We start from the raw sequence: 17,600 nt of genomic DNA on the forward strand, positions 1-17,600 counted from the left end.
TGACAGCCGGGGGTCTGCTGAAGACCCCTGTGCCTGTCATTAGGATTCTCCTGTGAGAAAGTAAAGTGACAATAAAATGTTTTAAAAATATGAAAAAAATAGAAAAGTTCACCCCTCTTTTGCCCCATTTAAGAAAAAAAATACACATTTAGAATCATTTCATTAAGAATGTCCAATCTATTAAAATATAAAATTAATCCGATCAGTAAACTGACCGAAGCCAAAGAAAGTTGAAATACCAGAATGACCTTTTTTGGCTACCACAGTATGGCAATAGAATGCAATAAGAGGCAATCAAAACATCATACAATGAACATCCACTTGGCACCAAAAATAAGCCCTCTCACAGTCCCACATGCATAACCCCTTTCCGACCTTGGACATACTCAGTACTTCATGGTCGGCTGGTACTTACCGACCTTACACGTAGACAGAGGCTCTGTGCGCGCGATCACTGCCGGATGTCAGCTGATTCTGACATCGGGCACTCGGTGCACACGTAAATACTGCTCGCAGCATTTAGCAGGCGTGCAGAGTCAGGGATCACCATCGTGGCAGGGGCCCAATCATTGCCATGGTGACACAATGTTGTCCTCAGGCTACTGTCTCAGGGGCTTGTCAGTGCAGCACTCAGTCACAATCCATTGCAGCTCGTCCATTGCAATGGATTATAACAGTGATCAGGCTGATGAAAGTTACATAGTAGGACAAAGTGCAAAAGTGAAAAAACAGAAAATAATAAAGTGTATGTAGGTGTATATATGTATGTAAATGACAAGATATGTGTCTGTGTGTGTGTATGTGTGTGATAGATGGATATATTAGACTTCTATTTATTTTTTTTTTTTTTTTTGCACAATTTCGGTGCACTTGGAATTCTTTCCCCACTTTCCAGACTATCACGTGACAAATTAGTGGTGTCTTAATCATGCATATTCTAGATGATAACCACCCACACTACTGTTCTTACTTAGCGTGCTTCTAGTTCTTTAACCCCTTTCTGACATCAGACGTACTATCCCGTCCATGGGACCCTATGCCCATGGACGGGATAGTACGTCTATCGCGATCAGCGGCACCCACGTGGTGAGCGCCGCTGATCGCGGCCGGGTGTTAGCTGATTATCACAGCTGACACCTGGCACAATGTGTCAGGGGCAGTCACGGACCGCCCCCGACACGTTAACCCCTTGCACCCTGCGATCAAACATGATCGCGGTGTACCGGGGAATAAAGGGAAGCATCGGCAGGGAGGGGCTCCCTCCGTGCTTCCCTGAACCCCCCACGGCAGCGCAATGTGCAGCGCTGCTGCGGGGGTCTCTTTCCCTACAGGCCCCCGAATCCAAGATGGCGACGGGGGCCTTCGGGGGCCTGCAGGGAGCTGGATTCCTCAGTGCCTGCAAAGCGCAGGCATGAGGAAGTCTGCAGTAGTGCCTGTGACAGATCGCTGATCTGTGACAGTGATCTGTGATGTGACAGATCAGCGATCTGTCACAGGACAGTGAAGTCCCACCTGGGACTATGTAATAAAGTTAAAAAAAAAAAAAAAAAGTGTTAAAATAATTTTAAAAAAAATCGCCAAATAAATTAGAAAATAAAAAATATTCCCCCAATAAATCCATTTTTTGGAAATAAAAATAAAAAAAAAAAACGATAAAAGTACACAAATTAGGTATCGCCGCGTCAGGAACGACCCGCCCGATAAAACTGTCCCATTAGTTAACCCCTTTAGCGAACCCCTTAAAAAATAAAAATAAAAAACTAAGCAAAAAATTAATGATTTATTATCATACCACCAAACAAAAAGTGTAATAACGCGCGATCAAAAAGACGCATATAAATATCCATGGTACCGCTGAAAACGTCATCTTGTCCCGCAAAAAACGAGCCGCCATACAGCATCATCAGTGAAAAAATAAAAAAAGTTATAGCTCGCAGAATAAAGCGATGCAAAAATAATTATTTTTTATATAAAATAGTTTTCATTGCATAAAACCGCCAAAACATAAAAAAAGACCTAAATGAGGTATCGCTGTAACCGTACTGACCCGAAGAATAAAACCGCCTTATCAATTTTACCTCAAGCGGAACGGTGTAAACGCACCCCCCCAAAAGAAATTCATGAAACGCTGGTTTTTGTTCATTCTGCGTACCAAAAATCGGAATAAAAAGCGATCAAAAAATGTCACGTGCCCGAAAATGGTACCAATAAAAACGTCAACTCGTCCCGCAAAAAATAAGACCTCACATGACTCAGTGGGACAAATTACGGAAAAATTATAGCTCTCAATATGTGGTGATGCAAAAACTATTTTTACAATAAAAAGCGTCTTTTAGCGTGCGACAGCTGCCAAACATAAAAACCGCCATAAATAGTAAATCAAACCCCCCGTTATCACCCCCTTAGTAAGGGAAAAATAATAAACTTAAAAGAAAATGTTTTTATTTCCATTTTCCCATTAGGGTTAGGGTTAGGTCGAGGGCAAGGGCTAGGGCTGAGATTAGGGTTAGGGGTGTGTTGGGGTTCGGGTTGGAGTTAGAATTGGCTGGAATTGAGATCAGACGCCATGTTGCATTTGGAGAGCCCCTGATGTGCCCAAACAGTGGAAACCCCCAATTCTAAGTTGAAAAAGTCAAATGGTGCTCCTTCCCTTCCAAGCTCTGCCATGCGCCCAAACAGTGTTTTGCCCCCACATGTAGGGTATCAGCCTACTCGGGACAAATTGCAAAACAACTTTTGGGGTCCAATTTCTCCTGTTACCCTTAGGAAAATAAAAAATTGGGGGCAAAAATATCATTTTTGTGGAAAAAAAATGATTTTTTTATTTTCATGCCCGGGCATTATAAACTTCTGTGAAGCCCTTGGGGGTTCAAAGTGCTCACCACACATCTAGATAAGTTCCTTGGGGGGTCTAGTTTCCAAAATGGTGTCATTTGTGGGGGGTGTCTACTGTTTTGGTACATCAGGGGTTTTCTAATCGGGACATGGTGTCCGATCTCAATTCCAGCCAAAAACGTCAAATGGCGCTGCTTCCCTTCCGAGCTCTGCCATGCGCCCAAATAGTCATTTACACCCACATATGGGGTATCAGCGTACTCAGGACAAATTGCTCAATAACTTTTAGGGTCCTGTTACCCTTGGAAAAATAAAAATTGGGGGTGAAAAGATCATTTTTGTGGAAAAAATGATTTTTTAATTGTACTGCTGTACGTTATAAACTTCTGTGAAGCCCTTGTGGGTTCAAAGTTCTCACCACATATCTAGATAAGTTCCTTGGGGGGTCTAGTTTCCAAAATGGGGTCATTTGTGGGGAGTTTCAATAGTTTAGGTACATCAGGGGCTCTCCAAAGGCAACATGACACCCGCAGACCATTCCATCAAAGTCTGCATTCCAAAACGTCACTACTTCCCTTCCGAGCCCCGACGTGTGCCCATACCGTAGTTTTCTCCCACATATGGGGTATCAGCATACTAAGGACAAATTGGACAACAACTTTTGGGGTTCAATTTCTCCTGTTACCCTTGGGAAAATAAAAAATTGGGGACTAATTGATCATTTTTGTGGAAAAATATGATTTTTTAATTGTACCTCTGTACGTTATAAACTTCTGTGAAGCCCTTGTGGGTTAAAAGTTCTCACCACATATCTAGATAAGTTCCTTGGGGGGTCTAGTTTCCAAAATGGGGTCACTTGTAGGGGATTTCCACTGTTTAGGTACATCAGGGACTCTCCAAAACGTGACATGGCGTCCGATCTGAATTCCAGCCAATTTTGCATTGAAAAAGTCAAACGGCGCTCCTTCCATTCTGAGCTCTGCCCTGCGCCGAAACAGTCGTTCCCCCCCACATATCAGGTATCAGCGTACTCAGGACAAATTACACAATAACTTTTGCAGTCCAATTTCTTCTGTTACCCTTGGTAAAATAAAAAAAAATTGAACCTGAAGTATTTTTTTGTGAAAAAAAGTTAGATGTTCATTTTTTTTTTTAAATATTCAAAAAAATTCCTGTGACGTACCTAAAGGGTTAATAAACTTCTTGAATGTGGTTTTGAGCACCTTGAGGGGTGCAGTTTTTAGAATGGTGTCACTTTTGGGTATTTTCTATCATATAGACCCCTCAAAGTGGCTTCAAATGTGATGTGGTCCTTAAAAATAAAATGGTGTTGAAAAAATGAGAAATCGCTGGTCAATATTTAACCCTTATAACTTCCTAACAAAAGAAAATTTTGGTTCCAAAATTGTGCTGATGTAAAGTAAATATGTGGGAAATGTTAGTTATCAAGTTTTTTGTGTGCCGTATCTCTGTGATTTAAGGGCATAAAAATTCAAAGTTGGAAAATTGCGAAATTTTTCAACATTTTCGCCAAATTTCCGTTTTTTTCACAAATAAACGCACGTTATTTGAATGAAATTTTACCACTATCATGAAGTACAATATGTCACGAGAAAACAGTGTCAGAATCACCGGGATCCATGGAAGCGTTCCAGAGTTATGACCTCATAAAGGGACAGTGGTCAGAATTGTAAAAATTGGCCCGGTCATGAACGTGCAAACCACCCTTGGGGGTGAAGGGGTTAATGGGTACAACTGCAATATGGCTGTAGAAACAAGCAACTTTCAACTTACCTCTTATTAAAAATCCTCTTTTCTCTTGAACAGAGCAAATTTTAATTCCATAGTGTCAAGTTTACCAGCCACCGTGCGATCTCAAAGTATTTGCCACTTGCATGTTTCTATGCTATAGAGCAGGGGTGCATGACTTTTTTGGTTCCAGGAATACATTGCCATACTGAACAAATACAGAGGCCACACTAAAGCTTAAAGGGGTATTATCTTCTGTGACATTTTATGGAATATCAAAAGTTTATACTACAAAAGTCGTTAAGTACAAGTACAACTTTCAGGACTATTATCTCCCCTAATCAGTACTTTAAGGATGTGTGCCCATGGTGAGCTTTTGTTGTTCCGGCTTACAGTTGTTACAGCAAAGTGAGTGGGATTTATAAAAATCTCCTGTACATTTATTTATTTTTTTAACTCCGTGTAAATTAAATTGCGGTGCATATTTCAAATCCACAACATGTACATTTTTCTTAAGTTCACTGAGTTTTATGACGGAATTTCCCCATCACAATCCAATAAGTTTGGAAAATTTGTAGGTAAAAAAAAGTACGGTACATGCAATCCACACGAGTTTATCTCTAAAGTTTTATCAAAGTGAAATACTAGGAAATAAGCTTTATTTAACCCCTTCCCGACCTATGACACAGCGTATGCGTCATGAAAGTCGGTGCCAATCCGACCTATGACGCATACCCTGTGTCATGAATTCAAAGCCCCCCTGTGGGTCGGGTGACCGGGGTCAATGAAAGGTCACCTGACCCGCAGATACAGGGGGCTTTGTAATTCACCACAGGGGGCATGGCTTCGCCCCCACGTGGCTACGATCGCTCTGATTGGCTGTTAAAAGTGAAACAGCCAATCAGAGCGATAGTAATATTTCATCAATGAAAATTGATGAAATATTACAATCCAGCCATGGCGAATGCTGCAGTAGCATCGGACATGACTGGAGAAACCGATTCGCCCCCCCCGCCACTGAATGACAGCGGCGATCGCCCCCCCGCAACTGAATGACAGCGGCGATCGCCCCCCCGCCACTGAATGACAGCGGCGATCTGCCGCCGCTGTCATCATCTGCCCCCCCTCCCATTCCCTTCGCTCCCCGCCAGCTTCCGATCCCCCCTCACCCACTCTCACCGCCCCCGGCACCTTCTAAGTCCCCCCGTCGCTCCCGGTGTCCGGCGGGTCCGGTTCATGGGCGCCGCCATCTTGGAAAATGGCGGGCGCATGCGCAGTGCGCCCGCCCGAATCTGCCGGCTGCAGATTCCATTATTTCATTTTGATCACTCTCAGTGATCAAAATGAAATAAATAGTAACTGAACCCCCCGATTATCACCCCCATAGGTAGGCAGAACTAATAAAATAAAGAAAATATTTTTATTTTTATTTTTCCATCAGGGTTAGGGTTGGAAAGAGGGTTAGGGTTGGAAAGAGGGTTAGGGTTGGAAAGAGGGTTAGTGTTGGAAAGAGGGTTAGGGTTAGGGTGGAAAGAGGGTTTGGGTTGGAATTAGGGTTGGAAAGAGGGTTAGGGTTGGAAAGAGGGTTAGGGTTGGAAAGAGGGTTAGGGTTAGAATTAGGGTTAGGCTTGTGGCTAGTGTTATGGTTAGGGTTGGGATTAGGGTTAGGGATGTGTTGGAGTTAGGGTTGTGGTTAGGGGTGTGTTGGGGTTAGGGTTGGAGTTAGAATTGAGGGGTTTCCACTGTTTAGGCACATCAGGGGGTCTCCAAACGCGACATGGTGCAACCTTTGATTCCAGCCAATTTTGCGTTCAAAAAGTCAAACGGTGCTCACTCCCTTCCAAGCCCCGACGTGTGCCCAAACAGTGGTTTACCCCCACATATGGGGTATCAGCGTACTCAGGAAAAATTGCACAACAACTTTTGGGGTCTAATTTCTCCTGCTACCCTTGGGAAAATAAAAAATTGGGGGCTAAAAAATTATTTTTGTGGAAAAAAAATGTTTTTTTCATTTTCATGTCTCTGCATTATAAACTTCTGTGAACCACTTGGGGGTTGAAAGTGCTCACCATACATCTACATAAGTTCCTTGGAAGGTCTAGTTTCCAAAATGGGGTCACTTGTGGGGGGTTTCCACTGTTTAGGCACATCAGGGGCTCTGCAAACGTAATGACGACTGCAGACTATTCCATCAAAGTCTGCATTTCAAACTGGACAACAAATTTTGGGGTCCAATTTATCCTGTTACCCTTGTGGAAAAAAAAAATTGCGGGCTAAAAATCATTTTTTTTGAGGGAAAAAAAATGATTTTTTATTTTCACGGCTCTGCGTTATAAACTTCTGTGAAGCACTTGGGGGTTCAAGGTGCTCACCACACATCTAGATAAGTTCCCTGGGGGGTCTAGTTTCCAAAATGGGGTCACTTGTGGGAGGTTTCTACTGTTTAGGCACACAGGGGCTCAGCAAATGTAACATGACGCCCGCAGACCATTCCGTCAAAGTCAGCATTTCAAAATGTCACTACTTCCCTGCTGAGACCCAACGTGTGCCCAAACAGCGGTTTCCCCCCACATATGGGGTACCAGCATACTCAGGACAAACTGGACAACAACTTTTGGGGTCCAATTTATCCTGGTACTCTTGTGAAAATAAAAAATTGCAGACTAAAAAATTTTTTTTTAGGAAAAAAAAAAAGATTTTTTATTTTCACTGCTCTGCATTATAAACTTCTGTGAATCACCTGGGGGTTCAAAGTGCTCACTATGCATCTAGATAAGTTCCTTAGGGGGTCTAGTTTCCAAAATGGGGTCATTTGTGGGGGAGCTCCAAAGTTTAGGCACACAGGGGCTCTCCAAACACGACATGGTGTCCGCTAACGATTGGAGCTAATTTTCATTTCAAAAAGTCAAATGGCGCTCATTCCCTTCTGCGCCCTGCCGTGCACCCAAACAATGCCCCCCCCCCCCACATATGGGGTACCAGCATACTCAGGACAATCTGGACAACAACTTTTGTGGTCCAATTTCTCCTGTTACCCTTGTGAAAATAAAAAATAGCGTGCTAAAAAATCATTTTTGAGGAAAAAAAAATGATTTTTTATTTTCACTGCTCTATGTTATAAACTTTTGTGAGGCACTTGGGGGTTCAAAGTGCTCACTACACATCTAGATAAGTTCCTTAAGGGGTCTAGTTTCCAAAATGGTGTCACTTGTGGGGGAGCTCTAATGTTTAGGCACACAGGGGCTCTCCAAACGCGACATGGTGTCCGATAACGATTGGAGCTAATTTTCCATTCAAAAAGTCAAATGGCGCTCCTTCCCTTCCGGGCCCTGCCGTGCACCCAAACAGTGGTTTATGACCACATATGAGGTATTGGTGTGCTCAGGAGAAATTGCCCAACAAATTTTCGGATCCATTTTATCCTGTTGCCCATGTGAAAATGAAAAAACTGAGGCTAAAAGATAATTTTTGTGAAAAAAAAGTACTTTTTTTTTTTTTACGGATCAATTTTGAGAAGCACCTGGGGGTTCAAAGTGATCACTATGCATCTAGATAGTTCCTTGGGGGGTCTAGTTTCTAAAATGGGGTCACTTGTGGGGGAGCTCCAGTGTTTAGGCGCACAGCGACTCTCCAAACGCGACATGGCAAGCGCTAAATATTCCAGCATATTTTCCATTCAAAAAGTCAAATGGCGCTCCTTCCCTTCTGAGCCCTGCCGTGCGCCTAAACAGTGGTTTATGACCACATATGAGGTATTGGTGTACTCAGGGGAAATTGCCCAACAAATTTTAGGATCCATTTTATCCTGTTGCCCATGTGAAAATGAAAAAATTGATGCTGAAAGGAAATTTGTGTTGGAAAAATTAAAATGTCCATTTTTTCCTTCCACATTGCCTTAGCTGCTGTGAAACACCTGAAGGGTTAATAATCTTCTTGAATGTGGTTTTGAGTAGCTTGAGGGGTGCAGTTTTTAGAATGGTGTCACTTTTGGGTATTTTCTGCCATATAGACCCCTCAAAGTGACTTCAAATGTGAGGTGGTCCCTAAAAAAAATGGTTTTGTAAATTTTGTTGTAAAAATGAGAAATTACTGGTCAACTTTTAACCCTTATAACTTCCTAACAAAAAAATATTTTGCTTCCAAAATTGTGCTGATGTAAAGTAGACATGTGGGAAATGTTATTTAGTAACTATTTTGTGTCACATAACTCTCTAGTTTAACAGAATAAAAATTCAAAATTTGAAAATTGCGAAATTTTCAAAATTTTCGCCAAATTTCTGATTTTTTCACAAATAAACGCAAAAATTATCGACCTAAATTTACCACTAACATGAAGCCCAATATGTCACGAAAAAACAATCTCAGAATCGCTAGGATGCGTTGAAGCGTTTCAGAGTTATTACCTCATAAAGGGACACTGGTCAGAATTGCAAAAAATGGCCAGGTCATTAAGGTCAAAATAGGCTGGGTCATGAAGGGGTTAAAGCAGAACATACCAAAAAAGACGACAAATTGCAATGTCAAAACCGTATGTTAAAAAAATAATAATAATTGCATATCAGGGGTAGGAGTGCAGGAGGTAAAGTACCGGATGGTAGATGTCTATAATGTAAGCTATACCAGTAACATTAGATTTTTGGAGTTACCAAAAGAATCTGACTGGGAAAAGTCGATCCTATGATCCAGTCTGGGATTTACACGCCTATTAGCAGCAGCTGGGTTAGCTCAGCAGTGTGGAGTGTGATGAGACTGGAAAAAGGCAGAGCTGTTTTACTCTGCTTTGCAAAGAGAGGTGTGCTGTAGACAAAAACAGGTGTTTATTTTGTGAAAACATTTAATACAAATATGCGCTGCTGCTGGGAATAGTGAGGTTGGTGAGACTGCTACATTTGTGATGTTTCTTTCTGCCTGAAGTAAAGGACTGTGTATGCTATCCATTGATACTGAAGGAAGACTGTTTGGAGCTGTAAAGTTTATGATGGACAATAAACTACATGCTGTTATGATAAAAAAAAAAAAAAAACAACCACCTGTGCCAGGTGTATTCAAGTGGCTACCCAAGAGAGTGAACCCCTAAATAGGCTTAAGATGTAGAATCTTCAGAGATACTCCTTGAATGTTGTTCATTTTCCTTTAGGCTGAAGATGAAGAGGCTAAAGAACGGTTGTTTGAGTCTGTCCTAAGTGAATGTAGAGATGCTATCCAGAGTGTGCGGGAGGAACTGAAAACAGAACAGGTACTGTGCATGACCTTCTTCCGGTCATCTAAGGACAATGAGTTGGTTTTAATATGAATCTTGTATCGTCATAGCTCATACTTTATACACACACTGTGCTTTCAGAGGCAGAGAGATGTTGTAATGGATGGAGATATGAGCAAAGTTTCCAATCTGCAGTACTTGCACAGGTATGTGAGGATAGTTGCGTTTTATACGTGCAACATAGTGATGTAGTTAAGTAATAAATGATGGACACCGGAGGAGCATTTAATATTAGATACTACAAAATCAGTGTATTTGGTTCAGCACCATTCAGGAATGAAGAGTGATTCAGTTGTATTTCTTTTAGATCCAGCTAAAGTATAATTTACAGTCTTTACAGTGAACCAGGCAGCATGTATCACACGCTGGATGCCGTTTTTCAGCCATATATTGTTACCTCTGAAATGCTGTGGCATTTGAGTAAAACTTAGTTTAATGGCTGCCAAGGAAAAGCCGCAATGGGCAGGGAGAAGCTGCCTTGCCAACTAAACTCCAGTGTGGCTCTGTCCCGCCAGCTATTAATCTGTTTTTCTCTGAAACACTGTCGCATTTACACATACCTGGCTGAAATCAGACAGCCAATGACTGTTACATACTGACTGTGGATCGGTCAACATGTATCATCAGCTGTTCTCTTTGATGTGCTGCTAACCTTTCTATCACTCCTTACACACTATCACATTAACTAGTAGGATATAGAAGTGCATTGCATTAATGATATATTGGCACCAGGACGGACTGTCTTGGAATTTAAAGAAACCATTACTGCTAGCGCAATGTCTTCTACCGCCCTAGTAATACTGTCTAGGGTTCTCAGCTTTCGGTACTAATTCTACGTTTGTATAGACCTAAAACCCTCTTCTTTATAAGTAATTTTTTCTTAGACACTTTTTAGAAAGCTGTTACTTTATGAACGTTTTTATATGTACCTTTATAGTCACAGATTTAAGAGAAATAAAAATGGAACTTACAGGGGTTGTCTCATCATAAATGGGTAAAATTGCATTGTGCTTGTAAAAGCAAGAAACTTTACATCTAAATAAAATTCCTCTGTTTTCAAGAACAAGGGATTTTTAATTGTATAGTTTACTGCTCATTGCCTAGGTCACCAGCCACCTCTACATTTAGTCAGCGGTGACCTGTTCCCTATGTAGCAAGTTTGTGTTTGAAAATTCTTTTCTCTAGAGTTTGCGAGAACTGCTCTGAAGTTGATTGGTTGGCTTCAGTGCCCCTGCGCTCCTCTGATGCTGCCTAGGCCATGCTGCCTCTGCTCAGATATGGGCACGTGCACAATAGTGGCGCAAGTCCAAACTGTCAAGGGTTCAGAGGAGCTGTGCAGAACCTGAAGGAGGATCTGGAGCACAACCCTTTTACCTTCATTCATAGACCCATTCTATAAAACCAAGTAGGCATGGATCCTTGATGACAGTTGAACATGGGCTGCAGAAGTCACATTCAAGAGAACAAATAGGACCATAATTTTGGTTCAGTTTTTTTCATTTAAATATAACTTTCGGCCAGATGGGAACTGCAGTCTGAATGTCTTCTCTTCGCAGTTACCTGTCCTACATCAAGCTTTCGACAGCCATCCAGCGCAATGAAAGCATGGCTAGTGCTCTGCAAAAGGCGCTGCTCTGCCAACCTCAGGCTGAAGAGGATGGCAAGAGAACCCCACGTCCTCAAGACCTCATTAGGCTTTATGATATCATCCTGCAGGTAAGTAAATGAGCCTATCACTAATGCCTTTATGTGCTATTAGGCACTGAATGAAAATATGCTATGCTTTCTTGTCTCCAGTTCCTGTACCGATGTAGGAATAGCCATGGTTATGGAGTACAAATGCTGTGTGTAGTTTGATCCTGCAGTCACATTTTAGTCCCTTCTTTCTGTCCAATGCTGTTTAACAGAAGAGGAGGCAGACAATATGAGTGCTGCATCCAACTACAAAGTAACGAGATAGCTAATATCCATATTATGATAGTTGATGTTCCAGAAGAACTGGCCACAAGGAGCTGAAACTTTGCTCTAGGCTGAACATACATTCTACTCTATCTGTGAGCAGTGATGGCAATAAAGCACATGATCTCATTCATGGGCTTTCTATTACAGAATCTGGCTGAGTTGACTCAGCTACCGGGCTTGGAGGAAGACCAAAGCTTCCAAAAGGAGATTGTCCTTAAGACGCTAGTGTACAAAGCATACAGGTATGTGTGCTGAGGTCATGAGGACACATTAACAGTAACTAATACTGAGTCTATGTATAAGTCATTTAGCTATATAATATATAGCTGTAAGTCACTATGGCTCTTCTGGCAGGTGTTTCTTCATTGCTCAGTCCTATGTCCTGGTGAAGAAGTGGAGTGAGGCCCTGGTGCTGTATGACCGAGTGCTGAAATATGCAAAGGAAGTCAAAGTTCAGGCTGGAACAAAGAAAAGTAATTTCAAGGTAATCTGTCTGACCCTTAGGAAAGTCAATCAGAATGAAAGTAATATGTTATAGAACAATGAAAAATGGAAGCATATTTTGGGGGGAATAGACAAATCATTGTTGCACCAACAGATTTTCAGTAAACTGAGGCTGTTGTCTGGTTCATTTCTGCATAGGGATGGCAGCACATGACTTGTAAAGTTTGTGATTGCAGGAACTACCGGATGTTCAGGAGCTGATCAAGCAGGTGAATGCAGAGAAGTACTCACTACAGGCTGCAGCCATTCTTGGTGAGTTTTGGCATTCAGAATGCAGTATTTTTTTATTATTATTTTAAAAGCCATGATTTTTTTCTGGGTTTTTTTTTCTGCTGCAGCAGACGAGTGAGGATTTGGTTTTTTTTTGCAAGTTAGTTGTATGTTTTATGGCAGTGTCAGTCAGACAGCCATGTAGATCCGAATGTTGTGCACGGACTGGCCGGTGGCTTTCTCAGCCAAAGGTTGACAGCTGCATGTATTTCTAAGCAGCTGTCACGCTCAGGAGAGCTGCCGGCCGGTCTGTGCACTGCTTATCGATCCCGTTCCAATATATATGGCCATCTGACTCTGCCCATTGTAGTAGATATAATTTTTTAGTAATAGCTATATTTTTTCTGGGGGTGGATTGCTTTTGTACAAATTTTCTTGTTCTACTGTTGAACAACAGAAACACTTTTTTCCAGAATCTATTTTGTGTTGCACTCAAACACCTCTTTTATATATACTTTTTTTTTTCTGTTAACCAAGCGGTTTGCATTTTTGGCCAGAGTCCCCCCCCCCCCCCTCTGTGAGGCAGAAGAAAGCACCGGTCTGGTTGACTTGAGCCATCCATTTACTGATGACACAACTTCTAATTAATAGTTACAGTGGATCCTCTTTTGCTGTTTGTCTAAGCACTAATCTAATTCTTTTCCTCAAAGCCATTTGAAGTTCCTTTTTCTCAGTGTAGTAGTTGATATATTTCTTTGTTCTTTTTTTTTTTTTTCGTTTTTCTTTCTAGATACAACCAACATTACAGAGGAGGTTTCACCCTCTCAGACTAAAGAAAACAAGGTAAGTGGTTTTATTTCAACTGCCAAGAACTGAATCAAACTTCTAAAAAACCACAAAGTTTGAAGCCAGTCTAAACAACCTCTAGACTTGTAGCCCCTGATCTTGTCTGCTTACTCAAGATTTGCTTGTTTGGAAACATCCCTGCTATTTTATGTCACAGCTAAAGTGTGTCTGATTATGACTAGTGTGACATTGTATTGAACTGCCCAAGAGGCTAATCGGAGACAGTGAGGCTGATTCATCAAAGCTTTTATGCCAGAAAAGTGTCGAAAAAGCTCTAAAAAGTTAAAGAATTGCGCAAAAATATTCTGACTTTTGAAGTGTTAATCAGCAGCGCCAAACTGGGGGAAGTGGCTTCAACCAAGCCCGCCTGTCCAATTTCTCAAAAAATGCCCTCATTTTGCATGGCAGAAATGCTACTCCAGTCTCTGACTGGAGTAGCATTTCTGAAGCAGGGACGTAAGTGCACGCCACTCAGAAGGTATGAAGAATCTGCCACAGTGTTTTAGCGTAGACTCTTGAGCAACCCATTGCACCAACTTTGCACCAAATGTTGTCTTCAGTCGCTGCCTAACATAATTCTGGTAGATCACTGTAATTGTTTTTCTGTACCTACATGTAACAAACTACAGTGTGGGGCTGGCCTAAGTACTGATTCTCATTTCGTTCTCTGTTGCAGCCTCTCTTGGAACGTTTAGACAACTTCTGCCTTGACCCATCTCTTGTGACCAAACATGCCCGCCTAGTGCCCTTCCCCCCAGACTTCCATCCTATACCTTGTAAGCCACTCTTCTTTGATCTAGCCTTAAATCATGTTGCGCTACCATCTCTGGAAGACAAGCTGGAGCAGAAAGCAAAGAGTGGATTGACGGGTTATATCAAAGGCATCTTTGGTTTCCGAACTTAATGAGATGCAGAAAAGTAGAGGGTGGTTACTACTTACATCTCAACGAACGGCATAGTTTGTACTCTGTGAAATACACTTCATGGAGTTGGAGTTTTGCCCTGAGCTGGTTGTAACCTTTACTCTGTGTTCTCTAGAGATCAATAAATTCTTCTTAATTTATTGTGATAATGGTCCTCTCTGTATTAACCAATATTGGAAGAATTGTTTGCAGTTTCACAGAAGCTCTGTTTTTGGAGCAGACAAAATATAATTTACATTGTATAAGAAGTGGACCTGATTCCAAGACCGCAAATAAATGCTCATTTTAGTTAATCTACTTAATGTCTTTGGAGATTTTTACTTTATTGCCGATATTTTCAAATTTGGGCTTCTTCACTAAGTCCTTGTTTTGTGTTCTGGTGTTTTTAAAATACATAAAAAAACACATTTTAAGGGTGCTTTTGGTGGTGTATTTTGTGCATGCAATTTTTTTCCTGTCATTTTTCAATCCCAACAGTGAAACATAGGAAAAAAATATTCAGGTAATTCTGAATTATGAAAATATTGGCACAAACAAAAATGCATTGTAGGTTATGCCTTTTTCGTTGCAGTTTACACTGACATCTGGTTGCACAACCAAAATTGCCTTTGAAAACAAAGGGGTCGTTGTTCACAAATATGCTGCTTATTAATCCAACCTTATACGTTTTGTTTATAAGCATCAGATCGGTTCTCTTACGTGTTTACTTTATTCTTTTACACCCGGGGTAAATTCAGCAAATTTAATTTAGGGTTTTTTGGTGTTTTTTTCCAAGCAAATAAAACATTTGTGATTATTACCAGATGTACACTGCCCACTGCTATCACCCTTAGTACAATTTACAGGAATTAGGGGTAGACTTTGTACTTGTGCAACTGCCCTGATATAATCACAATGCCTAGGGTAAACCCTATTCTCCAAACATCTAACCACGGATATCAGAAGACCCAAGAAAACATTCCCTCTACCATCACTCCATCTGCCCAAACCATTGACGACTGACTGAAATGGGTTAATTGATCCATGCTGCTTGTGCCAAATTCTAACAACCCCCTACCTGGCTCTTACAAGAGAAATCTGGATTGCTTAGACCTGGCAATCGCTTTATTTGCTCATTGATTACATTTTTGCACTTTGTTCATTGGGGTATCGCCTTTTTGTTTCTCTTAGGCTAGGGTTAGGTGAGCAGATAAAAAATTTTGATTTTTATTCAAAAAACCAGCACTGTTTTTAATCATATTGTAATTTGTTCGCTATCTTTGGTTCATTTATTTTTACATGTCTGACATCTGTATTAGACAACAGCATTTAAAAATGTACATGATTGAATACAGTTTCCGAGGTTAATAATGGCAAAATATCCATAAAAAAATCAGATGCTAAACAGATCTGTATGGGATCCATTTTTTTTTTTTCTTTGTTTGTGCAGCCATTGACTTGTATAGGAGATTCTCATCTGAGACTTGGAAGAGACTAGTGCATGCTGCGATTGTCCATGCGATAAAACAGCCCTATTGATTTACATTGACCAGTGTGTTGTCCGGCTTTTAGCTGGATAGCACAAGTCCATATTATATGCTTGTGTGAACGAGTACTTAGTAATTTCCCTCAAACTGCTTGTGTGTTTTATATCCAATCCATGCTAAGGATCGACGAGTTGTACGTTCAGGCACATTAGTTGTAGTTAGCTGCAGTTTACTTACTGCACACCGCCTGTTCTTCTGAACGATTCCTGTCATCCTCCTCGGAGTCCATTCATTGATAACATGTTTACATCTATAGGATCCTATTTTACTGGCTGTTTATTTGTTCTGTGTCTAACATTGACACCACTGCATGACAAAACCCAAAATACACGCTCACATTATTTTATGCTGTACTCCAAGATCTAATGGATTTCCATCCATGGAAGCTCCAATACTGAAAGGTATCATCCAGTCTATGAATACAGGATGAATGACGGTGTGTGTGCACCATATGTCCAATATGTGAGTCTGTGTGATGCTGTTTTGTGTCTTCGCATGCTAAAGGGGTTATCTACTACTCGGACAGTTCCTTCTCAATCACTGTGTTCCTCCATTCTAAACTAATAACACAATTACTCTCCTCCGGTACGGGTGCCGTTCCAGCGGTGTCAGCACTGGTTCTCCCAGGAATCACATGATTAGCGGCTACCTCATTCTCCACTCCTTTAGATGTATTCTCTCTGCTTCTGGATGTCTGTTATGTCTGTAGGAGGGAAGAGTGAAGCAGCCGTTGATTGGTAGCAGGGGGTCGCATGGCATAACAAATATCATGCAAGCCCAGGGAAAGCCACCATTGGAATGGCGCCTGCATTGGGGGAGTATGGGTGTTATTTTAGAGTGAAGGGGACACACGTGATTGAGAAGGGGTGTCCGAGTAGTGGACAGTCCCATTAAGCTGGTGGGAAAAGCTTTTGGAATGAAGGATTATTAATTGGTAATGGATGTTTAAGTAGTGTTCCTTCAACACAAATGACAAAGCGCTAACTCTGTGTATTGTGCACTGGAAAACTGCTTACACAATTTTATGGTAAAATCACCATTGACGAACTGACAATATAGGCAATTATGTCAGGTAAACTTAGCTCTGCTACATCTGTGGCAGTACTGGTAATTGGGTTACTATAGGCAGAAGAATCAGTGTTGAAGAGGCAGAAGGCTTGGCTGCTGACGGAGCGTGCAGGCATTCATTTCTCTCTGAGTCACTGTTTCATCTGGGTTGAACTTTAGGAGTAATTTCATGCTAATGCCATAATGAGAACTAAAATATCTTTTTTTAGCCAAATGCCACACCTGAGGTGCACCCATTGGGCAGACTTTTACATTATGTATTAGTTACACCTTAGTGAACAGGATAATGTTTTGTTTGTTTTCAGACTCTTGTACAAATGCTCAGAAAAGTATATTCTAGGCCTTGTATGTTTACTGACGTGTATAATGACTGGGCAGTATTAGGAGCTTAGTGTAACCAATGTGACAGAATAAGTACACACAGTGCATTTTTTTGTGTCACTAATAACAATTTGCTTTTGCAGCTTGATTTCAGTTACCTGATCCAGTGTATTTCCGATATGCACCTGTAAGACGATTGCCACTTTCCCTTCTCACGTTCTTAGTCTCTTTATGTAAACAGTTGCTTTTTTTAAAAGACCGTAGCTGCTTCTTTTGAGTGCCGCTGTGTCTGGAATTTCAGGTAACTTCCGATATAGAGAATTACCACGTTTTTCCAATTTCATATTTGTATTTAGGGTATATTCACACGGCTGCTTTTTACAGCCTGTGATGGGG

At 41.2% G+C, this 17,600-nt stretch overlaps 1 protein-coding gene across 1 annotated transcript in view; it reads left to right on the forward strand.

Moving 5' to 3' along the window:
• SRP68 (signal recognition particle 68) overlaps nt 1-14,586 on the forward strand; it is a 69,417-nt gene extending 54,831 nt beyond the window's left edge. Inside the window, exons 9-16 of the mRNA XM_073587902.1 lie at nt 9,722-9,820; nt 9,926-9,990; nt 11,401-11,560; nt 11,954-12,048; nt 12,161-12,290; nt 12,487-12,562; nt 13,311-13,363; nt 14,043-14,586. Coding sequence (XP_073444003.1) covers nt 9,722-9,820; nt 9,926-9,990; nt 11,401-11,560; nt 11,954-12,048; nt 12,161-12,290; nt 12,487-12,562; nt 13,311-13,363; nt 14,043-14,270 — 906 coding nt within the window. The 3' untranslated portion in view covers nt 14,271-14,586. The remainder of the gene's footprint in view (nt 1-9,721; nt 9,821-9,925; nt 9,991-11,400; nt 11,561-11,953; nt 12,049-12,160; nt 12,291-12,486; nt 12,563-13,310; nt 13,364-14,042) is intronic.
• The last annotated feature ends 3,014 nt before the right edge of the window (nt 14,587-17,600 follow it).

Source organism: Dendrobates tinctorius, unplaced genomic scaffold, assembly GCF_039654945.1.
Source record: "Dendrobates tinctorius isolate UK_male_01 unplaced genomic scaffold, ASM3965494v1 ptg000103l, whole genome shotgun sequence".
Taxonomy (NCBI): domain Eukaryota; kingdom Metazoa; phylum Chordata; class Amphibia; order Anura; family Dendrobatidae; genus Dendrobates; species Dendrobates tinctorius.